Here is a 26,647-nt window from a genome sequence, read left to right as displayed (position 1 = left end):
ATTCAAACGAGGCTATGCGAGGAAAATGAGGAGAATGGCTGAAGAACCCACCACACCGTCTAAGAAAAAACCCAACGTGTACCGACTCTGTGGAAATAACTTTGACAGTCTGTTAGAATGGTATACTCCAGCAACCACGTGGTATCTGCTTCTGGTCGACACAATAACAGTGCTGCACTGGGGGGGGGGGGGGGGGGGGGGGGGGAGGAGAGACCGGGGCTGACGGACAGATCAGTGAACCAATCAGGGTGCGCGTTTTTCTGAGCCCTCCCATCTAGGCCAGAAATGTCTATTTTTAGCTCAGGCTAGTCCGTGTGTGACCCACAAACGGGTCCCTCCGACCCAGTGTTTGGGAACCAGTGCATTAGAGCTATACAGTACATTGCAGCGATGGATGGTGACCCGTGGAGTCGTTTACCTCGTGGGCGCGGGCAGCGAAGCCCAGGCCCAGCTGTCTGCACACCACCATGGCCTCGTTGATGCCCCAGTTCTCGCTGCACACGGCGCCCCAGCGCTTACGGCCGCCAATCTCCACCAGCACCTCCACGCGGCCCTCCCCTCGCTGTCTGCCACCGGCCAACCTCACCTGGATTCAACCAATGGAAAATCCAATACACGTTCATTCGTTAAATGAATTATCAATGGGGATTAGTTTCAACAAGAGTCCAAACACTTCAATGGTCTTTCTTTAATACGTTGATTAGACAGACATACTAACAGTCTGACAGGCATTTGTCCGACAAACCTGTGGCCGGGTTAAAACTAACCCGTGGCTTCCTGGGAGGTTATAGGTTTGGTTTTGGGTAGGGTGTCGGACTATAATGCCTGTCTTTCGGACCGTTAGTACGTTGGACCAAACACATGCACCCCTTTAGGTGTAGGCTAAGCTCAGATGTATGTGAGAATGGTTTTTCGATGGGTTCATATATACCGTGCTCTCTAGGCCTGTCTTTGGGACATTGCAGCGCACAGAGGCATCCTGAGTGTGTTTGAATGTCCACAGTGGCACTTCCTGGTAGGAGCAGTCCGTAATGGAGCGCTCCTGTCCCGTACACTGGACATTGTTCATATGGATGGGTCCAGTGCCTGAAGGAGGGGGAGGAACAGGACAAGACAAGAGGTATAAGCTCAAATATGGGATGAAACAAAGATAATCAAGGGTTAGGGAAGAGTTTATACAGGATACATTGAAAACAGTAAAAAAGGCAAAGAAGTTTAAGTATAAGGGGTAAGGCACTGCCGAAAATAGGGCTCCACATTTCTACTGCTAAGAGGGAATCCCCATTTGGCAAAACATTGTTCTTATGAGCTTCAGGCAGCATTAACTTAAAGTAGTAGTTGTCCTTACCCAACACCAGGGTCTAAAGGTCTCAATGGAATAGTAGGGAGACCACCTGCAGCCACTGCAGATGTACTAGTTAAAGTTATATTGTTTTAAGGTGAGACACCCCAGGTGAAATCATGATTTTTCTTCTTTTTTTTTTTTTTGCTATTTTGCTTCCTAAACATGTTTTCTTTCAAACTAAAGCAAAATACACATTAAAAATACAGATTTAGATGTTTAGTTGGATAGTTTATTTAAGCCAATGACAGCTCGTTTTTCGGGGTGAAAAGCCACCATCTCTATTTTCATGATTGGTTGTTGGTACAAAGGAAGTGACCATATTTGGATCAGACCACAGTCAGCTTGAGGTCCAGACCTTTCCAATGATATATGCCATTATATGTTGTTGCCAAGGTTTGGATGAGATATTTTGTCTCAAAATAGTGGCTTCAAATAAAACGTTTTGGAATTTTACAATACAAATCTTTAAAGGCCGTTTTCTCAAAATAAGTTTTCCTCATACTTGGGACAAAGAATCTCCACTTCAGTTGAACTCACATACACCAAACTTTCCAGTCTTATTCATAACTATATTCCGCAGACATTTACACATGGATTTGTTGATATATCATTTACAGCCTGATTTACATCACATTTTATACCAAAAAAATGCCGAAAATTGGGTTTTTTATGCCTGTTGACACTATTTTCTGATTTGTGGAGTGATAATTAGAGATATCAAAAATCCCATGTGTAATTTTCTTTGTCTCTAATGTGTCAACAAAATGAAATGATAATTTTGAACCTGGCTTTATCCGATCTTCAGATTTATCGTCCCGAAATGTATGCAAATTAGCGCATATAATGCCTAATTTGCATATTTAAACATATAATTTCAGAAAACTTGTAATACAAAAAATCTTAGTTTTAATATAAGTAATCAACTGGAGAAGTTTCATTGTGATAGCTATTATTTAACTTTTTTTCCCTATTCACCTGGGGTGTCTCGCCTTAACATACTCTTGCAGCTTTAAGCTGATATTGTGCAAAACAACGCAGACATGATGGCATCACACTGCTTTCAACGCGCTTTATCTATACCTGCGGATCATCACACAATGAGACACTTGCAATGCCACAAGAAACGCGCGTGTGCGCGCACACACACACACACACACATACACACACACACACACACACACACACACACACACGTCACATTGTGAGCTTGCCACTCTTTGCCGAACGTTTGCCCCACAACATGGGCACTATAGGGTTCATGTGGTTAACTTAAGCGATAACAGATAGATAAATGTTTTCTGTGTGCACATGTCCACGGAGGCTGCTTTGTGCACCTCTGCAGCAGTATCAGTGTAAAAGGTTCCTATCTGCCGGAGCGAAAGATTTCTGGCACTATGAGCAGCGATGCCACCATCGTCGGTCGTATATCAGGGATCTGTCACAGCTCATTACCGCCATTCTCTCTTGCTTTTGGCACCACAACAACTACTTTCCCCCCAAGGCAGGCAAGATGGAATTGCCAGTGAATCCCAGCAGAGAGCAGGGCCAAATCTAGGTCAATAAAACCCACAAGCTTTATGTACAGTACAGTCTTCTGTCAGCCCGTAGACCCAAAACAGAAATTAGATATTCGCCCGGGACCCAAACTAGTGAAAATACAGTGTTTCCCCTAGCCAGAAGCTGATAGTGTGGAGGAGCTTTCACGCATGCACATTCGTGCAGCGTGCGTGCATGGGTCGGACCCGTGCACAGGTGCGAGCAACATTTTTGTGATTTAAAGATCATATTGTGGGGGTTGGTCATGATTGTGTGGGGGGCCCCCACACAATAATGCATATAGTGGAAACATGGAAATAGCAGATCTACAAGCTCACAACGTGCACAAAATCTAAGGGGACCCATAACAATTTGTCCGCGACCCACAAATGGGTCCAGACACAGTGTTTGCGAAACAGTGCAGTACAGTAGCCTATTATACTATATACTGTATTGTTCGTTTTAATGTTTGAAACAAGACGAGGCCAAAACGACACAGAGGAGCGGACGGCAAGACAAAGCTGGTTGTGAAATAGGACAGCTGATGACAGCACGCTCAAACACAATGCTAAATAATAAGCGCTTCGGCGTATTCAACAAAAACTAAAACCCCCAAAAATGTAAGCTTGGAAATTTGGTACTGTACCATCGAAATAAATAGAATGCACTAACTATAACCTAAACCACACAAAAAACAGAGAGCGGATGTGTGCGCGTCTGTGTGCGTGTGTGCGTGTGTGTGTGTGTGTGTGTGTGCGCGTGCGTGTGTGAGAAAGAAGAAAGGTGGTTGAGCTAGTAAGGAATAGTTTGCCAGATTGGGGCCCTAACTTGGTGTGTCCCTCCATTGGTTTGGGCAGATTGCAGGCCTGGTTCCATATTGGTCACAACGCGTGGGTGGGTTCATGTTTTGCTGCACTAAAAAGGCACAACAGAGCCCTTGCTTCCGCCCTCTATCTGCACGGCGAAGACCGCGGACTGGAACTAAAACTCCTACTGTTTGACTTATCAGGATAAACACGGTGACCACATGATGGCGGCGAGGTGTCCTGAGGATGCACGGCCATATGTGTGGCGACCGACGACCAGGTTGCCGAGTTCTGGGAAAACGCTGGCCGGGAATGAAACCAGAGCCGCCCCAATCCGTGCACAGGCGCTCGGCGTCCTTCCCTCCGATATGTATGTACGGCATATATGAACCTCACAGTTAAAATTACACGGTGAGGCAGAAAATACACCGATGTCGGTCGAGTGAGGAAATAGAAGCAGAGACATTGTCCCTGTAATTTACCTCAGTGATGAATGTAATGATGATGACAGTTGGGAGAATGGCAGTGGATGGGGTGGAGTCTAGACTCGGTTTAAACAGCGCTTTTCCCTTTCACTCTCCTCGTGTGACATCGATTTACCGATTGGCGGGAAAGAAACGAGACGCTTCGATTCGCCCATGCAAAGTGTAAACAGCGCCACTTAAATATTGTACTTATATGAGAAGCATTTTAAGCAACAGATCACGCAATAATTACAATCAGAAGATGCAGACCAATCAATTGGACACATTAGAAAGAACACACGGTGATGGAAACAGTCCGGTCACATACTTGTTGAGAATAGCACACATAGTTGGTCAGCGGTTTGCAGGGAAACCCTTTCCTTTTCCTCTCTCTGAAATTACCCTCCGTTTAAAGCACATTAATATGTGTTTTTACTGTTTTTCTTTCCATGGAGCTTCTTTTTCTATGTCTCTAATCCACTTTGTGGGTCACTTTCTTGTCATCAAATAGGCCCCTTCCCTCAGCCAAGCCTAAGTAGTAAAATCATAGAAATTGTGCGCGTTGTGTGGAACTTAATCCAACTGGCAGGCACTGAATCATTATTCCACTGTCGACCAGTTTTATGGTTGGTACAAGTTTTGTGACACTGTCTCGCTAAGACAGAATGTGTGTGTGTGTGTGTGTGTGTGTGTGTGTGTGTGTGTGTGTGTGTGTGTGTGTGTGTGTGTGTGTGTGCGTGCGTGCGTGGCCTCCTGCATGAATACACAAACCTGTTTCTCTAAAGCCTCCTTAGCCTACACACACCTGTCGACAGGCATGTGGCAGTATTAAACTTCCGCAGAGAAATGTGTGGTGCGAGTGGTGACTTTCTTCCAGCAGTCCAAATATTATTAAATTCAATTTCAGAATGGTAGACCTGAGGCCTGAGGCCTACCATTGCGTGGCACATCTATGCACGGAATGTCTATGTTCACAGGCTTCATGTGCGGCCTAGAGGAGCAACTGAGCATGTGCAACACCACTTCTTACACCATGATGTAAGAGGTGTCCTTTGGGAAACCGGGCCAAGGTAAGGTAATGTTTACAAGGCATCTTTCAAAGCATGGCTGAGGAAGTAGAGTGGAACGGGTAGGTTACCGGGTCCATCACCGGTTCCCCCTGACTGGCTCCCTGAGGACGTGTCCTTGAGCAAGACACTTAACCCCTAACTGCCCCCATAGAGCCTTGCATGGTTGCCTACTTGCCTCTGCCATCGCTGTGTGAATGTGTGAGAGAATGTGAATCCGTTTTAATGATAAATGTATATATTTACGGTAGGTGCAAGCAATGGCATGCGTTTCAGGCTTGTTTAAAGAAGTGAAGACCTCAACCAGTTAGATAAGGCAGTGCTAAGAACCACGATATCATGGTCAGTATGTGATGTTAGCATAATTTGGTCAGTATCATGTCTAGAAGTAGAAAATGAATTGAATCAAACAAAGTCACAGAATGAGAATACCAATTGCACACCAATTTCAGCTCCCAGTTATATCTTAAAAAAGTGGTAACGTTTCGGGCCGCAGCACTTCCTCAGACAGTATCATGTCAGTGTATCTGTATATCATGGTCAGTATATCATGGTCAGTATCATGTCAGTATCATGGTCAGTATATCATGGTCAGTATCATGTCAGTATCATGGTCAGTATATCATGGTCAGTATCATGTCAGTATCATGGTCAGTATATCATGGTCAGTATCATGGTCAGTATATCATGGTCAGTATATCATGGTCAGTATCATGGTCAGTATCATGTCAGTATATCTGTATATCATGGTCAGTATATCATGGTCAGTATCATGTCAGTATCATGTCAGTATCATGGTCACAATATCATGGTCAGTAATACAGTATCATGTCAGTATCATGGTCAGTATATCATGGTCAGTATCATGTCAGTATCATGTCAGTATCATGGTCAGTATATCATGGTCAGTATCATGTCAGTATCATGTCAGTATCATGGTCACAATATCATGGTCAGTAATACAGTATCATGTCAGTATCATGGTCTGTATATCATGGTCAGTATCATGGTCAGTATATCATGGTCAGTATCATGTCAGTATCATGGTCTGTATATCATGGTCAGTATCATGGTCAGTGTCATCATCAGGAGGGGTCCTTCAATGGTTTCTAGTGGGTCCCCAGCTAAATGATTGGTAAATCCGAGAGTTTTGGGGGTATGTGGCCTGATACATGGTAATCTGGGGGTCCTTAAAATGTTTAAAAGTTTGAGAACCACTGCCATAAGGTTATGCAAGGTGTGTGTGTGTGTGTGTGTGTGTGTGTGTGTGTGTGTGTGTGTGTGTGTGTGTGTGTGTGTGTGTGTGTGTGTGTGTGTGTGTGTGAACCTGCTGGTGGCATGCTGCCCTCCTATCACATCTGGCCTGTCACTCAGTCATACTGATAGGCAGTCATCCACGTCTTCTTGCACATAGAGCCTTCAGATCCGCCTGGGGGTTCTGACACTGAGCAGCCATGTTGCTTTGTGTCTCTCCAATCCAAGACAGATTACCATCCGACACACCGTGAGGTCATAGAGACACAGACCTCTGACTCCATCAAAGATAAACATGTTTTTTTGTCCCATGGCAACACAACATGTGCCTATAGGGAACGGCTTTAGCTATAGGGTTCATGTGGTTAACTTAAGAGATAACTGATAGATAAATGTTTGTCCACAGAGGCTGCTTTGTGCACCTCTGCAGCAGTATCAGTGTAAAACGTTCCTATCTGCCAGAGCAAAATATTTCTGGCACAATGAGTGACGATGCCACCATCGTCGTGAACATGTTTATTTTTCTTACAAAGCGATAAAGGAAAGGATTATGTCTATAGGGAATTAAATTATAGTTTGTACTTAGTTGTACGATGGCAAACATTGTTAATGTACAAGCTTGTAGATAGGCAAATTCTTCCCTCTCTTAAAAAATAGAAGTACATTTCTGACATACTCAATGTAGAGGTTGAAGAGTGGTGAAAAGGCAAAGTGCCGTCCTAGCATTTGGGGGCCGGCAGTGGATCAGGGGTAGAGTGACCAGATGGGAACCGCAAGGTTCCCAGTTCCTTGAGCAAGAAACTGAACCCCTAATTGCGAGTGCGTGTGTGAATGGGTGAATGTAATGCACAATCCCTGTAAAGCGCCTTGGATAAAAGGCGCTATATAAATGCACCATTTACCATTTGGCGACAATAGCATTGTGAGATTATAGATCGGCTATTATCGCTGAAGAGGTTTGCTGTAGAGGGAAAAACACAGGGGGCCTATGAGTGTAGAACTTTGGCGGACTCCAGTCAACTATAGGGAATAGGATTGCAATCTGCTCTCCGCTTCGGAAGAAAGAAATGTATTCGGAAAAGCCTTTTAATGTTCTACGTTTTGAAACACACCGTTTATTCTCTCTATCCAGCGTTCTCAGAAAGGTTTCATTCTACCGCCGCGAGTCTAATTTAAGCTCTTTCCAACACCATATAGGCCTGTGTTTATGTGGCCTCCGGTCGGAGTGCATGGAAAATTATATGTGACAGTAAAATGTCTAAAAAGCAGCGTGTTATAGAGTGGCAGCCGTGAGGACACTTTGATGTCCGACCCTGCTATGGCTGCAACACAGCAGCATGTGTGTGTGTGTGTGTGTGTGTGTGTGTGTGTGTGTGTGTGTGTGAGAGAGAGACTGTTACCTCCATTCAGGAAACACAGTATAGAGGAAACCTGCATTTCCAGGAGGAAGACAGAAGCAATAAGAAATGAACCTGGCATTTATCAAACCAGACTACAGCTGCAGAACCACATCATAACGGCGCACACACACACACACACACACACACACACACACACACACACACACACACACACACACACACACACACACACACACACACACACACACACACACACACACACACACACACACACACACACACACACACACACACACACACACACACACACACACACACACACACACACACACACACACACACACACACACACACACACACACACACACACACACACACACACACACACACACACACACACACACACACACACACACACACACAGTTCTTAAAGCCTTAATTGCGGGTGGACCTGGAGGAAATATGAACTTATTTTGGGATCAAATGAATCCCCTCCTTGACAATTACAACACCTCTGCATGCAGACTGCTGGAACTGTCGGAAGCACCGGAGCTATCCGGCCTGCATGACGTGACGACCGAAGGTGCATTTTCAGCTTTCGTCCGACTCAGGGGGAAATGTAGAATCTATTCTGTACGCACAGCATAGTACTGACTCAGTGTCAATTAATCCACGTGTTCCCTTATTTTATTTATTACATTAACACCGGGGACTTTTCTCACGCCGCATAATGCATTCAAAAATAACCCTGGAGCAGCTAGACAAGCAAACGATGAGCTCCTATTTCATCTTGTTCGGTGTGATTAGGGACTACGCCCGCCAGGTCCCAGGGCCCGGGGAAGCCGTTCTCATGTCTGCTGATGGGGTGTGGACACCGCCAGCACAGCTGGAGACCCGACTGGGAACATTTTCTAGAGAGGAAAAGGGGATCAGTACACTCGCCAGGTTGGCAGATGAAAAGGAGCGTTTGTGGAAGTCGGTACGATACACGCCTGTGACTTCTTAACAGTCACCCTGTGCCAAAGTAAACCACCACGGCTTACAGCAGAAGCAGCCTGTAGAGAGAGAGAGAGAGAGAGAGCCTGAGCAGTTCCACTTCACTCCGATAGCGAACCAGTGCGTGCATCTGTGCAAGATGTTTGGGCAGCTGGCGCGCCTGATCTGGTGGCGGCTCACGGACTGTCTCGCACAGCTGGAGAAGAACACAGACCGTGCTCTGCCCTCAAAGTAATAGCTATAGTGTGATCAACACATTTGCAGCTTACACACACACACTTTATGCATGCAGACACACACACGGCGCGCACACACACAGCACGCGTGCGAGCGGACACACGCACATGCACACGCAGACACACACACACACACACACACACACACACCCCTCTGGAAATTCTGTGGCCATTCAGTGCCAGACGAGCGCAGCCTGTTAGATAAGCAGAAGACTGGAAAAGTCCCTCCGACTCGGCCTGGAATGCCGAACACATAGATCCAATTCAGATTAAATCCAGATTGAGATTAAGATCCCGAAGCACGACTTTGACCCATTTAGGACTGAGGCCGGTTCTAAAAACGCCTTCTAAATCCTAGCCTATAAGTTTCCTGAAAAACTTGTTCAAAGTTGTTCAAAAATGCATTCCCGTCCTGAATGTGTTACGGCGCCGTTCTCCGCTCATCTCACCTTGTCCCATGAAGGCTCCGATGGGGGCGTCCTTGGCGCTGCCAAAGCCCAGCTCCCTGCACACCACACTGGCTGCCGTCCTGTCCCACAGGTGGTCCACAATGGTGCCCCACTTCCCCTCTCGCAGTACCTCCACCCGACCCGCACCCAGCCTGGGTCCCGACTTCAGGCGCACGGGCTGCACACGGGAGAGAGGGGGAAAGGTTTAGAGAGTGCGTGTGTGCGTGTGTGCGTGCGTTCTCTCAGGCTATACTGTATATCAGGCCTATATACGTGTACAATGTCAAATCCATGAATGCTGAGAACCTTCTTTTTTTTTAGGGCCCATCCTATGTGTTTGAGCACGGAATGTGATGATTTGATTGGCTGATGTATGATGATAAGAGCGCCCCTCACTTCACACAAGTTGTAAGTCCTATATGTCCAGCTTTTGGTGTGCGTGCACAAACTTTGTCCTACACAAACATTAAATCCCTTGACAGTGAATGGACAATTTTTAGTGTTCGTGTAAACACAAACATTGCGTGACACAAACATTGAAGACGAAGGTGAGTGTGTGGGTGTGTGTGTGTGTGTGTGTGTGTGGGGGGGGGGGGGGGGGGGGGGGGGGGAGTGTTTTGCAGAGTGTCTCTCACCACAACTGCATTAGGGGCCTGGGGTCTCCCCGAAGATGAAGATATGCGTGCAAACTGGGGTCCCGCCACACACTTGGCCACGGCGTGTCGTCCACTCTTACAGGGGGAGGGGTTCCGCGGTATGGACAGCTGGGCGTGGCACTCTGACAGACTGTTCTCCGTGCCCAGGCAGTGCACCTTCTCTACCCAGAAGCCCTTCTTCTTCGCCATGATGCTCAGCCTGGGGAGGGAGAGGTCAAAGAAAAAAAGTTATAAATGGATTCAATTGTACATTTCTAATCATTTGGACATCCAGTCATCAGTATAGTCAGAGAACTGAGATTTCTAAATCCAGACTGTAGTGTAGGTCAGTTAATTATAGTGGCTGTTTTAGCCAATTCATTGAATTTAGATTTCCCCCAGACTTATAGAGCGGGTGATGAGCTGACCTCTGATGGTCTGAATACACGAGACTAGTTGGCCGGTAACCATGAGATTTATGAGCTGTCTTAAAACCCATTTTGGTGTTAGCATTATGTTATGCTTTAGCTATTGAAAAATAGCAGACCTACAAGCTCATAGCTTGTAGGTCTGCTATTTTTGAAAAATCCAAGAACGACTGACATAGAAACAGCTTTTTCAGAAAACCGTCAGGATGTAGAAGACATTTTTAGAATCTGATCTCAGGTCAAAATGGGTTAAGTAATGGAAAGAGTGGTGACCACCAAGGTGACTAAAATGAATGTCTTTCTTACCTTGTTGAAGGATCTGCAACCTTGGTGTCCCAGACTTTCCTATGAGAAAACAAAAAAAGGAAGAAAGGGAAGTGAGTTCCATCAGCTCTGTATATTTGCTGAGGTTTCTGACGCACACCACACACACACACACACACACACACACACACACACACACATACGTCTTTCATCCCGAGAGGTGAGCTACACTGTATATGACCAATTCCCCCAACAAGAAGACAGTGCTTACTGTGAGTGTGAGATACAGTGTTCTGTTCTGCCACACAAGACGGACTCCATTCTCTCTATCGCACACGCGCACGCATGCACGCACCCCCACCATTTATCTCAATAAAACTAGGTTTATTTAGCTTCTGGATGACCTAACGATGCCCTCTGCTCTCACACTGAGAAAGAAAACAGGTAGCACAGCACTCCATCCATATAAGTAGCGTCACGCTAGGCTACATGTGGCTTTGTGGGGAGTATAAAGTTAGGTATATGAGTGGCGATGACTGGTATAGTTTAAGCAAGAATGTATTGTACTGTTTTCCCTGACCAAGTCCACCAGTGTATTTCCATCTGGAATGTCTAGGCGGGCTGTCAGCGTGTATGTGGAGAATGAATGGTTAGAGTATTGAATATTCCAGACATACAGGGAAACAATACTGCTTCTTGGAAGCGTATTGTTGGAAGGAGAAGTGTTGGGCAGGGACATGAGAAGGAAATCTGCAAGCCACAGTTTGACCATTTCACTTGAGTTTGTCTACTGTATGCAAACTTTCATATGTAAAAGTGTAACCTCTGGGCCCAGAGTCACATGTTTCTATGGATTTTTTGTTTGCAATGTTTACATTTTGATGTACTTTATTATTTTCTACCAATGCGCTGGTCTATGAGATTTTGCTATTTATCCGCTGGACTATATGCTACAAGAAGCCAGTGAGATGCATGTGTTGCTAGGCAAACAGTGATTGAGAGACCCCGCCCACAGCTCACCTGGCTGATTGAGTGATGGGCAATCACAATGTTTGGGCCACCTGGAGAGTTTCCGTAAGGCCAGTGTGGAGGAGAGCAGAGAGTGAGACAGACAGTCTACTGAGAAGCAAGAGGATTTATTTTATCCCAAGTCTTGCTACATTGTTCGTTGGATTGTATTGGATATCTCCCTTCGGATATGAAGACCTTTCTTTCCATTTTGAGTATTTTTCCCGGATATTGGATTTCTAAACTGGACCAGACTTTGCGAAGGAGTTTAAGGGTGGCCAGAGGAGACTGGCCACACCCGGTGCATACTGTAGACTAGTTTGGATTTTATTTCCTTTTGGACATTTGAGTTTGGTTTTGGACAGTGCCAGGACACTAATTGATTTGCAGAAAATGTTTTGTTATAAAACTATTTGCCCGTTTCCCAGAGAAGCAGAGATGGAGCGCACGATGGGAAAGCAAACATACACAGGCAAGAGTAGACATTTGAGCCACAACAGTTATGTCCTTTGAGGAATGAAAAAGTATAGTATATAAAATAAAACAGTATCATCATGTTAATAGAATATAGATGGTACTCTAGGTACATCGTGCTGCAAATATGACTTAGCGAGAGCGAGAGAGAGAGAGAGAGAGAGAGAGAGAGAGAGAGAGAGAGAGAGAGAGAGAAGAAACAGTGATGTTCACTAACTATAATTGGATTTAGCCAAAGACGCAAAAACATAGATCATGATGTTGAATCTCTTTTGTTTCCATTGTGTTTTGTAAGACTCATGAGAGAGTTATGTATGGAGTGTATCCTGTAGTTACAGTACTGCATGTATAATATACTGTAAATACAGGATGTTAGATATATAATATAACTGGATGAAAATAAAAACATGACATTGAAACGGGTCCTTAGCCGTCAAAGCCACATAGAGGCTAAATAAAATTGTGACATTCAACAAAAGCCAGCGTACGGCATTGCTGGGAAATCGAGGCTTAATCTAGCAAGCAAACCACCAGTCCGAACACTGGCTCTGTGCTGGCCAGCACGTCCGAGAAACGGCAATGACCGAAAAAGGGAGAGCCATAAAACAGATGTGGTGACCGGCCAGTGGGGGTTGGGAGAGGCATTCCCAAACACACCACATACACACACACAAATATTCACATCAATGGCTCCAAACACTCAGGTTGGAGGTGATCTCCCTACTCTTCCATTGAGAACATAAACATTTATAGATTACAGCTAACTGTCACAGGTGTGTTAGTGTCACCACCTTCATCTTCTTGTCTATGTTTTGAAACTATACAGAGCACTGCTGACCAAAAGTCACGTAAGCTTCTGAAAACAAACTGAGGACGCTGGACTCAAGGGCCACATTGTCATTTACCTGAGTGAGGTCATGGGTTGCTGTGTGTGTGCTTGAGCTAAACTATAATATGGTTATGGTCAAAATGACTCGTTTCCTAACGACAGTGGGACAGACAACCTAAAAATGTAGTCATGGTATGGAAAGACTTACAAAGACGGACATTATTCCTCTCTTAACGACTTAAAGCCTATATACGACTATAGGCCCATGGCTTTCCCTCTACACCAAGGGCTGCATTTTGCGTGTCTTAAGTACCAGGTCTTATTCCCTAACTTGAGTAAACTAAAGACCTGGAGGCGTAATCAATGCCATTTGGCTATTCTGAGTGTCCAAAGAGCATTGATCACGCCTCCAGGTCTTTAGTTTACTCAAGTTAGGAAATAAGACCTGCTACTTAAGACACGCAAAATACAACCCTAAGTCTCTATGCCCCAGAATAGGGACGGTAGGGTGGTGACAAATACTATATTGCGTTTGGCAGATGAAATGTCTAATAATAAATGACATACTCTTCACATTGTCATATCTCGTTCAAATGGTTGATGTGATTCTAGAGTGACAACAGAACTGAAATCTTTCAGTTGCTGCACCGTTGCTTTAACCACAGCAAGTCTTGGGCATAGTAGGCGAACATTTGGTGAAAGAAGGCAAACATTTGGCAAAAACAGACAAACATTTGCAAAAACAGGAGAAGTTTGAAACGTATCACATTGAAACGTGTTGTGAGCTTGCAGCTATTTGATGTATACAACAAAGTGTATAGGTATTAAGTGGCCAATAGTGTAGCTGTGGTCAGCCTTGTATAATTTATGAAGAAGTAAATTAGGTTCATAGTCACACCAATGACTTATACCTTTCAAGATTAAACATCTATACAAACATTTTGTCTATGTAGGCATAAATATGGCGTAACGGTTCCATTTGAATCGCGTTGCATGACTCTTAACAAACCCACATGCAATGTCACAGAGTCTGTGGTGAACTCAGACTGACGTACTGTATAGAATTTAACACTTATTCTTAACAGAGGCTTGAATTACTCTCATAAAATATCTTGAATGCGTCTGCCATGTGGCTCTGTAGTAACATGTCGAGAATAGACAGTGGTGCCTAAACACATACAGAAGCGCGCGCAAACGCACGCACACACACACACACTTGCAGACAATTTCCCACGAGTCAAATATGTCTGTCACTTGATTATGAACCTCACCACAGACCCATCACTTTTTAGTATCCTCAGAAGCCCACACTGCCTGCAGTTCTGCACATGTCATGAGACTAATGTACAGACAATTGAAGGACACCCGCACCTCTTTTATTTGACTCCATTACATCACTGTTTGTACAATTTGTAACCATGGCAAATGTCACACTCTCTCTCTCATCCTTACTTTTCTAAGGTATGAACCTCAACTCTTCTTCAGTGTTATGAGGTATACAAGTAGCTCTGTACGAATAAACCAGACTAGACGAGCACAAACATGTGGTAGTAAGCAGTAACAACTTCGCAGTAAAGTGCTAATTTAACCACATAAACCTCTGCATCCCTGTTCTGGGCATGAGGAGAATACAGTCGAACATTCTGCAAAAATAGCAGATCTGCAATTTTTGTTTACAAGCTCATAACACTTCTGGTTGCAATGCATTGTGAGCGTGCATAGATTGTCCATTTTAGTGTACAGTGGTTCTCACACCTTTTAATTTCAAGGAACCCCATAACTCAGAGAGTGCACAAAGTCTACAAATGGAACCAAATGGACCCGTATCTCACAGTTACACACCTGCACAGGGCCACTTGTAACCCACCCAAGGACACTTAGAGACCCACTGGTGTAGTAGTGTTTCCAGTGACCCAACATGCACAATAGCAGCACCCCGACTCTGCTTAACCAGAATGGAACAGAACCTTCATTAGTATCATCGGTAACACGTGAAGGAAGTAGGGAAGTGGCCCAAGTTCTTTCCAAAATGGCGTGTGTGCATATAGCCCCTTGGAAGTGTTGATAGTTCTATCTCCGAAGCCTTCATCAGAACGATTAATTAAAGGGGAGTCTCCACCCCTCGTTGGGGGAACATGGGAGACTTGAGCGAGGCTAATGACAGAGTCCCACCCGCCTCTTAAAGGACAACAATCACACCGCTGTTCGTTTTACGGCAGCCTCACACTCCCTAACCCTGGCATGCTCCTTAGGCCAGGGGTGTCGTAACGGCTCACCACAACTGCTATGGAGCTATATTATTGCTCAAGATACAATAGGACATTTCAAAGTGAAGTGGTACGATAAGAGTGTTCCCAATCTGTTGCGTTTCGTCAAGATGTTTATAGACGGGATATACAACACTGTGTGAAAATGCCACTTAGGTGAACCTAAATTGCAAGACACTCCCAAAATAAAATATGCTATAAATTGCAAGAGTCCCAAAATAAAACACGCTATAGCTGTTATTATGAAATCTACAGAAGGCAACGGAGCCGATGGCTCCTGGATTGCAAGATAAATGTACCCTGCACTGAGGCAGATTGAACTGTTAGATGTTGCTACATTTCAGCTTGGCTTAGAAGTCCAGGTTCCACACTCTGTTCCAAACCACGAAAAGATGGCGCTGGCATGCATAGGGAAATTAAAAGATGGCCAGATAAATTAGAGAGAAGCTCATCGAGGAAGATCACACAGACTTGGGACACCAGAACCGACTCGGTTGCGCAAAATGTCATCCTAAGGACTGAAAATGATACCCCCCATCTTAAGGAAAGTTCAGCAGAAGCATAATTAAACATAAAATGGTGGTTAAGACTCCAAATGGCCGCAGAGACAGACGAGACGGGGAACGACAGACAGCTGCTGACACAGCGACCTATTGCCGGCTGCAGCTGTAATTGGGACATATTTTACACCAGCATGCGAGAGATCCTGGGACTACGGCTCTCTGCCTCCCTCTCTATCCATCTGTCTCGCTTCCTCCTCCTTCTCTGGGTCTCACCCTTCTCTAACTCTCTCTCACACACACAGCTATAATTGGGGGCATTTTTTTTCACTCTCAGCAGAAACCCTGGACAGACTCAGTCCTACCCAACCTGTAATTACAGCATCTTCAGAGTCCCATCCAAGAGACACAGCCAGCCGGGAGACATGGTCTGGTCTGGGCTTTCTAAGAATGGACCAGATGGACAAAGAGCAAGGTATGTACAGGAGTACTGTATGCAGAGGCAGCAGGAATGCCGCTTGGTTAACTCTAAACACTTCAAAACAATACAAAATACATACAAATAAATACTGTACAGATTATGCCAATCATTATATGGTCCACTGCCTGTCGCAGAACATCAGCGGAAAATCAAAGCCGGGACACAACAACCAAACCGAATGAAGACACAACCACTTCCATAGCAGAGCCTTTCATTTACAGGAGAAAGTAATCTACATAATGACATGCAAATCTAGCAGCTTGAATTTAAGTCTGCACGAGACTTTGCTGTGCACTTAGAGGCGGATATGCTGGATGTATCATCCACTTTGTAGTGGCTGTGAGGTTAGAGACCTTAAAATCGCGCTCTATTCCTCAACTTCCTTTCACTTGACCTTAGAGGAAGGTTTACATGCAACGCCCTAAAAGTGCCAGTGAGCGACGCCTCCCCGTAGGCTTAGCTCCAAGTCCTTCAGGCTACAGCAGTCCTGTCCTCCCTTCTTGGTGAGCTGCCAAGCCCCTCAGGTTTCGCCCATATACATATCAAGCTATACCATCCACCCCACAAAGCCATTACTTATATATATACCCCTCATCTCCCCTTGTCTTCATCAACTACGCTGCGACGGAAATCAAAGACGAGCAGTGAAAACCGTCAAGCCCGCAATGTGGGGAAACCTCCGGCAGGCTGACATACGATCCAGATCGGACCGTGCTGTTTTAGTTAAAGAGCATCCTTGAGCATTGCTTCTCATTAAACGTCGTGATGTCTAATGCATGTCCACCTCCGACGGAGGAATCATTTTATAGCCCGCTTTGTGTTCCCTTTTAAACCCAGCATAGAGCTCGGCACAGACCTCGTTTCTTTCAAGGGCAATCCGGGAACTACTTGCGTGATTCATACTTCAATATGGGCAGTTTTAGAAAGCCTATAAAGGAGTTAGAGAAGTCTATAAAGGAAATGAATTGCCCCCAAACAGTAGCAGCCTTTCGGCTCTGTGGAATCTAGCAGCTAGAGTACACAGAGCAGATGTTGTGGTCCATCACCCAGTTGACTCCGTGTACGCCGGGCCAGGGCGCAGCCACGTGAGAGCAAGCACAGCCGAGCCGTGAATCACCCAGAAACAGCAGCCCTCCGGGAACGTGCTCCATACAGGGCGCCTCGTCCTGTCCAAGTCAAGTGAACGGACGGCGGCCGTTTGTTCTCATAATGGCACTGGTGTAATTCTCTGCTAATGTGTGGTCCTTCCCGCGGTCACGTCTGCAAACCGCTCTGTCTGTTTTCTCTACAGGAGAGGAAGTGCAGCCGTGTGTCGGAAGGGCCAAAGGGAGACGCTCGCCCATGTCCACACACACACACACACACACACACACACTGTACAGCACCCCACAAAACACCCACAGCACCCAACCCAACATGTACAGCACCCTGCCCATGTTTACACACCCAATGCACCCTATACCCAACAACACCCACATCACCCTAACCAACAGCGAGTGTCGGATTTGCACTCACACACGCCCACACACACACACACACACACACACACACACAGGCAGCTCAATGAAGGTGCTATTTTAAGAGCAGGCGAGAGCGAGGGGATAAATGGCTGAGTTAAGCCCACAGAGGGAACCCTGTCCATAAAACAAAGAGGCACACCCATGCTCTCCATCCAGCAACGCAGCATATTGACAGCAGAGTTAAAGACCAATCAGCACCGATATTACTCCTCTTCACACACCAATCTAAAAGTTAAAGTGGGGCCGTTTGTCTGAGACCTGTGCGTTGAAAATAAGCATCGGAGAAAGTGTGAGTGTGAAGTGTGTGTGTGTGTGTGTGTGTGTGTGTGTGTGTGTACGTGCATGGCATGCGCTTGCGTGTGTGCGTGCGTGAAAGACAGAGTAAGAGGAGAGGAGGTGAACACCTAGTCAAAGGTGTAAAAGTAAGGGAAAGTAGCGAGGGAGGGAGTGTGATCTCTTCATCATCACCGGAGAGGGGAGGAGAGGGGGTGGTGGCAGAAGCTGGGAGAGGAAGATAAGCCCAGAAAGGGGGCTTTTACTCAAAGTTGCTAACTTGCTGCATTAGCGGGGATGCGTATGTATCTGTATCTGGCGTGTGTGTGTGTGTGTGTGTGTATGCTTAACTCTCTCCTCCAGAAGTTTGTTTATTCATTTAACAATGGAATGAATGGCTGAGGTCATCACTCCCGAGAGCTGAGGCCAGTGGCGCAGCGCTGGCACTCTAAAGGGTGATTTATACTTCAAACCTGAGTTGTACTTAGTTGCGCTCGCCGGAAATAGCCGATCTACAAGCTCACAACGCGTCGCTCACCGACGTGTTGTGAGCTTGTAGGTCGGCTATTCTCGACGCCTGCTGCGGTTACACGACCAACTATGAATCAAGGGCAACGACCTCGGTTCAACAGAGGTTCACCGGAATGTTTACAGTTACGAGGTACAAGGAGAGGGTGACTTTACTTACTTGTATGTCTTGGCGTTGTGCTGGGTGGCCTCTGGGAAGCCCAGCATCCCGCACACCACTCTGCTGCTGTTGAGAGTCCAGCCAAGGTCGCACACCTGCCTCCACCTCCCAGCATGCTTCACTTCCACGACGCCCTCCGTGGTCAGACTCTTCCTCTTGGTGTGCATGAGGATGGGCCGAAGGCGCACCTCCTCAATGCGCACCTTGCTTTGACCCTACATGGGAGAACGCAAACATGACTCTGATCTGTCATGGCTGATGTCCATCAGAAATGGGCTCTATATGCACACACGCCATTTTGGAAAGAACTTCCTACTTCCTACTTCCGGTGTTACCGCTGATTGATTGATTGAAGTATTTATTAACAGTTTGCAGAATTAGAGTACATTTCAGGCACAACTCAATACGGATGATACTAATGAAGGCTCTGTTCCATTCTGGTCAAACAGTCACCAGTGGGTCTCAAAGTGCCCTTGAGTGGATTCCAATTCCCAAATGGCCCCGTATGGGTGTGTAACTCTGAGAGTGTACAAATGGAACCAAATGGACCTCCAAGGCTCCATTTGGTTCCATTTGTACACTCTCAGAGTTATGGGGGTCCTTGAAATTAAAACGTTTGAGAACCACTGCACAAAAAAATTGAACAGAGCCTTAATTAGTATCATCGGTAACACCTGTGAAGGAAGCAGGGAAGCGGCCCGGAAGTAGAAAGCGTTATTCTGTGTGCAGAGAGCCTATTAAAGCTGCAATGTGGAGTGTACATGGTTCCATTCTATTCATTAACAGTGAAGTTTGATTTGATTTGAATTAACAGCCTAGAGAACAGGTCCATTTGAGAAACACTAGACCCTGCGGTGTCAGGTCGGACAGGTTGTTAAGTAGTACTACCAGAAGCCCATAAGCCCACTATCTCTCTATAGGCCAAGCGGGGACTCCCTCTAGTGTGAGCGGTAGATGGTTTCGTCTACCACGCAGGAGACCCGTTCGAATGCCCCGGGGAGGACATCCATCCAACTTTGAACATTTACACTAAGGATTTGACTGTGTGCTGCTGCTGCTGTATACCTGGAGGTGGCTGTTTTCTCTGTAGAACCTGGGGACGTCCTGGGCGTGCCCGTTGCCGTGGTAGCCCTGCGGCGTGGTCCTGCGACTGGCCAAGATGCTCTGCCACTGTGGCGAGGGACTGACGTCGGGCCGCAGGGCGATGGAGTGCGCCCTCCGCGATGTCTGGTCCAGCCTGCGCTCCGGGCTGCACACCACCCCCAGGTCCTCCGAGTGCTTGCAGTCGTTCACCCCCCAGCCGTTGTGCTTGCAGTCCCTCAGCGACCTCTCGGTGCCGTCGCAGCGCACGTTGTCCATCCATATGGGCCCTGCGTGGAACGGACGAAGATTATTCAAGCGCCTCGCTTGATAGCATCGGTGTTGTGTCGATATCATGATATGAGACTGGACACCGTCTGGGATGTTGGCTCCAAATCTGATCGTAATATTAAAATATGTTAACTCATTTTTGCTATTTTTGTTATAGTTATAAATGTCTGAAAAACTAAAGTAAAATTGTCATAAAATAAGTTCCTCACCTCACCCCACCTAGTATTTGACTTTTACTGGTGTTTACTGATTTAGGGTTGTTCCTTTGCAGTGTGTTTGGTTTGGTAAATAGATACACAGTATTTCACAACATGCATCCGAGGCCAGGGAGTCGCACTCGCACGCACCTCTATGCCGTTTGAAACCACTCAACCCTCCTCTTTCATTTGGATTTAAAGGCAGCAATAAAAGAATGTCCATAAACCGCAGCAAGTGTAGCACAAGTCATTATTCTAAAACAAATGCCCCTCTCAGAGCATGTCTTTGCCCCGCCAGTCTGCCAGGCGACCTTAATGAGGACTAGCACTGGAATCACTGGGGTTATCTTTGTCACTTTATGATGGCTCTTAGGCTCTCCCGAGTTATTTTCAATGTCCTAATTGATGGTGTTTTATGAAAGCGTGTTGTTAGGGTGTTAGGGTGTTGTTCGGAAGACTATACTGAAACAGTGTTGATTTTGACAGCAAATTTTGATTTTTGTTTTAGTCATAGTATCTTGAAGAGTTTTCATCTAGTTTTAGTTACATTTTTGTCACCTGGAAAGTTTTAGTGTTAGTCTAGTTTTAGTCGACTAAATATCATAGGATTTTAGTCGACCAAATGGCCTCATCAATGCAATCAATGACCAATGATGATGAAAGCTGAGGTCATTCATCATGTGTAGTCTTGTTCTTAAAGGACCACTTCACCCCTTTTCAACCTATCTTCATATAATAGGTCCTCACTAATAATCATGATGAAATGGTACCATTTTTTCCATTCAGTCTGTGTCTCATAGGAGGGCTGTGGGCAGTTGTGGGCAGTTTAGAAACCGTCCTCCAGTGACATCATCATTAGGCAGATTATTTTTTATACATCATTATCGTGAGAACGGTGGCTTCCATTTTCGCATTGCAACTTTTCAGGACTAGAAAGCCTGCAGTTTCTATTAGCTTGTATCGATGATGTCACTCGATGATGTCACTGGAGGACGGTTTCTGAACTGCCCACAGCCCTCTTATGAGACACAGACTGAGTAGAAAAGAATTGCGCCATTTCTTCATGATTATTAGTGAGGACCTATTAAGATAGGTTGAAAAGTGGTGAAGTGGTCCTTAACAGTTTTGTTTGACCATAACTACTGAAGCCCTATTTAACAAAAATATATAGCAGATCTACAATTAGATATCTAAATAATATTGTATTTACATTTCTTTTTGTTTTGTTTTAATTATCATGTTTTCACCTATATGACCATAATCGCTTATAGTTACCAGCCTACCATAGGGATGATGCCTGGTTTAAAGTGGTTAGCTTGACCAGCCTGCTGTGAGCCTTGGGTAATAGTGATGATTATGAATGGAATGTCTTCCCAATGCTAGCCAGGGGAGTTCCTATTTAATCATCAGATTGTTCCTGTTGGTCTGGCTGGGCAACCTTCCAGTCTCAACAAGCATGATCCTCTAACCTTCAAGCCACCGACTGATGGTTGGTATGCTGTTTTATTGCTGGAATGGACAACATGTTGATCTATACCTCTACTAGCAACCGTAGTAGAGACTTTTTCATCTTTGGCTGCCTCTAAGCCAATGGGAGACTTACCCATGATAAAACCCATAGGCTACTCTGAACGCCGCAACGTGAATCCGTGAGCTGAGGCAAAGGCTGTGGCACACAAACTGATTATAGATGTTCATAAAAGAAAGCTTGCTGCAGCTGGCAATTATGACTGAGTCATTCTGGATTTTTCGCAGTATATTTCGCAGTATTTCTTTCTTTCTATTGCACTCTAGAATTCCTTGTTCCAGGTAACAGGTGTTTGACTAAAGCACACCTCCTCAATCCATGCACGTTGTATGACCGTCCTGCTAAAAGCCTAAGGCTTCGTACACACATAAAGAACAAATGTTCTGTGCTCTGCCTGTGTTTCATGGCCGCCCCAATGCTTTTCCAATGGAAGTCACATGGTTTGACCAAACACTTACCGGTATGTTTGATTGGGGTGAGGGGGGAAATGTGTTATGGCCGCCTCAATGCATTTCCAATGGGAGTCACATGGTTTCATGACACAACATTGTTGCATGGCTGTTGCATGGCTGTCTTGTCTTGTCTTCCCCCCCCCCCCCGCCCCATGCAAGAAGGTTGTGTCTTCAAACCATGTGACTGCATTGAGGCGGCCATGACACACACAACACACAAGTGTGTCTTGCGTGTGTCTTACGCGCGAGTGAGGCCTAACATTGTGAACGGGCCATATACAGTATATCAGCCAGGCGTCATTCACCACAGCGGTCGCTCACCGTCTCCCTCTCCGTACTTGGCGCTGTGCGCCCACGTGATGCTGCTCTGGAAGCCCAGCTCGCGGCACACCACGTTGGCCAGCTTGATGTCCACCTCGTCGTCACACACCGTGCCCCAGGTGTTGTTGTGCAACACCTCCACGCGCCCCTCGTTGGCGTCCCGCGCGAAGTTCCCCGCCAGGCGGACCTTGGCGGCCGGAGCGCGCGGCGAGCGGCCTGGCTGGGCCGCCGTGGGCCGGTGTTGGCGGGGGCGGGGCTCAGCATGGCAGCCGGGAGGGGGAGAGAGGCAGAGGAGGAGGAGCAGGGGGATGCACAGAGAACTCAAACACAGGGTGAAGAAGGTGCGCGTCATTGTGCGTCAGAGACCTGCAGGAGAAAGTTTACATTTTCATTGGACCACTGAGCACTGAGCAGCAGATACCACGGCCATGTTTAATTTCATTTCGTCCCGATTTTTAGGCATAGGATTTAATATTTAATTTGATCAACCACACTCGTGTGAAGTGAGGGGGGCTCTTATCATCATACATCATCACATTCCGGCCAATAACTTTTGTAACCCAGTTTTTCTTTTCACCCAGTGCCAATTATCTAAGTAATCCTGGGCGCTACACTTCCTCTGCCAACCTGGGGGGGCGGCAGACTGACCTCATGCCTCCTTCTATGCATGAGGAGTCCAAGCTGCTTCTTTTCACCTGACAGAGGGGAATTTCCCGGGCCGGACGTAGCGCGTGGAAGGGACACGTTATTCCGACCAGTTCCTTTCCCCTCCATCAGGCCCCCCGGCTGGCCAGGGGGAGGTAGTTTTAGAGACCAGGATTACGGCATGTTTTTGTGAGGGTATCTACCCTAGGGGACACGGGGAGAACATGCAAACTCCACACAGAAAGGCCCTATCGCCAACCCCCGCCTCGGGTATGGGCACTGATGATGCGGAGGAGGGAACACGCCGCCAGTGCCCACAGCTTCACTCTTCACTTTTTAAGCCCTCAGCCAATCAAATCATATGGGGTAGGCCTACACACAGATACTCAAAGCTGGGCATAAAAAATAGCAGATGGCAATTACACACCGTGGCGTGAGATTGTAGATCTGCTATTTTCACCATGCAACACTAACATACTCATGCAGTGATTAACTGGTGGATTTGATTTACCAATCGTATGTCCCATTGCATGTCAATTAACAAATTATACCCTAATGATCAAAGCCTATCTTTTAAATCCTACATCTTTATCTACACTGCCCTGGGGACTTAAAGACAACTGTCTGGCTAATTGTAGTTTCACAAGCCAGCCTCTACTCTATTCAGGCTAATTGCATACAGCACAATATAGCAGGCTGAGAGACTGAGGTCTATTATAGTAGACTACAGCAGACCAATGGTGACATCATCTGGACAGATGAGCACACAGGTAGCCAACTCTTAACCACATGCGTCCCTATTCTGGGGAGAACACTTGGCAAAAATAACAGATCTACAAAGTTACAGCATGTCTCAAAGCATACAACATGTTGGAGCGGAAACGGGAGAGTCCTAGTAAGCTGTAGACCCCTGGGTGACTCCAGAGAACAAAGTATAGGCTACGGATTAAGTGGGTAAAAGATAGTACAGTACCAAGTACCAACTGTTACAAATCACTACATAACGACCCTCACACTAGGAAGTTATATGACAATCTGAGAGACGCAGCACAAAACTATTCTGTCTAATAGATCTGTCATTAAACAACCTACATTCCAATCTTTGCTGAAACATTCCCCTCAGGGTAGGCTAAGGGACCAAAGAAGAAACCAACGCACCTGAAGTTAAGATACCACTATCAAACATAGACGTATAATTACCGATTATGCACTAAAGTGCTGAAATTGAAACCGGTTGATAAACATTCCTTCAGGCTACCAAACCATATTTCATCGCAATGCACAGGGAGGGGAGTAACTGGAGGTTAACAAAGTGTCACAGTCGCACAGCAACACGCTAGTCAAGCTTTCAGTCATCAGTGTAGACAGCCACTTAACATCTGAGACACCTGGGTTCACCTCGTGTGTCATGACTCATGATGGGCTACAGTAGGCCTCCAAATGTTGGACATTTGTCTTCCTTGCAGCGTGTCAACCTTTAAATATCACAGAATGCAGCTGGAACCAAGCACCCAAGAACCCATATGAGAGAAAAGCGCTCAGCACTATTATAATGTCATCCCTTAAACACCTGTTGTAACGCGCACATTTCACATGAGCCAAAATCAAGACCGTGTTCCTAATTTGTCAAGTTTGTCCTCAGCTAAACATATTTAAACATATTTCAAATAACACACACACACACACACACACACACACAAAAGGAATAGAAAGAAAAAAGAATAAAGTTGTACAGTAAGTTCACTCACCTGGCACACAGCTTGTACTCCTGAATGTCAGGCACTAGGGGAGAGTGACTGTGTGAAGGAGTGCGCCTACTAGATGTTCTCCAAAGTCAATCCACCCTTCATCCTCTCTCCCTCCCCCCTCCCTCCCTCCATCACTTCTCCTCCCTCCCACTGGTCTCTCTCTCTTCACACACCCCCATCCTGATTTAGCTATAATTCCTCGTACTGCGGAGCATAAATTAGGCATCCCTCACTGCCTCTTTTAAGATGTTTATCAAACCGTGGACATTTGGGAAATTGTGTTAAGATATGAATGGTTGTGGGTAAATCATTATCACCCCCGGGCCCCACATACTCACTCTATCTCTCTCTCTCTCATTCATTGTTTTGAGTAAAGGTGTTGAGTAGGTTACAGTAGTTACAGTACTAGTGTTCCCCGTTCGCCACTAGACCACCTCGGCAACTGTTACATTCTACAATCTTAGTAAGCTAATGTTTTTTTTTCTAAGTGGCCCACACACCTACACATCTCTGATAGGCTACTGGGCTTTTTCTTTCTTTCCTTTTTGTTTAAACACAACCTCGCCCGGACGGTTTTACACAACATGCACTGGGGCAACGCGTGTAGAATGGGTTTTAACACAACCTCGCCCCCACGGCTTTACACAACATGCACTGGGGCAACGCGTGTAGAATGGGTTTTAACACAACCTCGCCCCCACGGCTTTACACAACATGCACTGGGGCAACGTGTGTAGAATGGGTTTTAACACAACCTCGCCCCCACGGCTTTACACAACATGCACTGGGGCAACGTGTGTGTTTTAACACAACCTCGCCCACACGGCTTTACACAACATGCACTGGGGCAACGTGTGTGTTTTAACACAACCTCGCCCCCACGGCTTTACACAACATGCACTGGGGCAACGTGTGTGTTTTAACACAACAACATGCACTGGGGCAACGTGTGTGTTTTAACACAACAACATGCACTGGGGCAACGTGTGTGTTTTAACACAACCTCGCCCCCACGGCTTTACACAACATGCACTGGGGCAACGCGTGTAGAATGGGTTTTAACACAACCTCGCCCCCACGGCTTTACACAACATGCACTGGGGCAACGCGTGTAGAATGGGTTTTAACACAACCTCGCCCCCACGGCTTTACACAACATGCACTGGGACAACGTGTGTAGAATGGGTTTTAACACAACCTCGCCTGCACGGCTTTACACATGCACTGGGACCAACAGGAAGGACCTGGGTCCAAAATAGTTTCAAACGTCAAGTTCCAAGTATCCAAACGAAGCTCCTTAGAACCACAGGGTAGATATTTCCTTGTTGAGATGGCCACAAACCACTACTTTAAAAAGAAAAAAAGTAAAAAAAGGTCCAGCCTACTCCTTGTCTCTGTGCGCCTGTGGAGATGGTCGCCATGGTGAAACGAGGGAAACGTGACTGGTGACACATCCCTGCCCTGGAAGCATTTAGCGATGGTCATACCTGCCACCGTGGAACAA

The 26,647-nt window shown here is 46.1% G+C and overlaps 1 protein-coding gene across 1 annotated transcript in view; it reads right to left on the bottom strand.

Annotated features, from left to right (window-relative positions):
- The window catches only part of loxl4 (lysyl oxidase-like 4), a 40,115-nt gene extending 14,874 nt beyond the window's left edge, over positions 1–25,241 (bottom strand). The window contains exons 1-9 of the mRNA XM_080782476.1: positions 25,144–25,241; positions 22,751–23,116; positions 19,947–20,251; positions 18,882–19,096; positions 10,884–10,922; positions 10,150–10,369; positions 9,515–9,692; positions 932–1,086; positions 419–586 (exon numbers count right to left, since the gene is read on the bottom strand). Of these exons, the coding sequence (XP_080638602.1) occupies positions 419–586; positions 932–1,086; positions 9,515–9,692; positions 10,150–10,369; positions 10,884–10,922; positions 18,882–19,096; positions 19,947–20,251; positions 22,751–23,102 (1,632 nt within the window). The 5' untranslated portion in view covers positions 23,103–23,116; positions 25,144–25,241. The remainder of the gene's footprint in view (positions 1–418; positions 587–931; positions 1,087–9,514; positions 9,693–10,149; positions 10,370–10,883; positions 10,923–18,881; positions 19,097–19,946; positions 20,252–22,750; positions 23,117–25,143) is intronic.
- Between the last annotated feature and the right edge of the window lie 1,406 nt (positions 25,242–26,647).

The sequence above is a fragment of the Protomyctophum bolini genome, assembly GCF_963924005.1.
Source record: "Protomyctophum bolini genome assembly, chromosome: 14".
Lineage (NCBI taxonomy): Eukaryota > Metazoa > Chordata > Actinopteri > Myctophiformes > Myctophidae > Protomyctophum > Protomyctophum bolini.
Note: the sequence above shows the minus strand (reverse complement) of the source record. Positions and strands in the feature narration are given on the sequence as shown.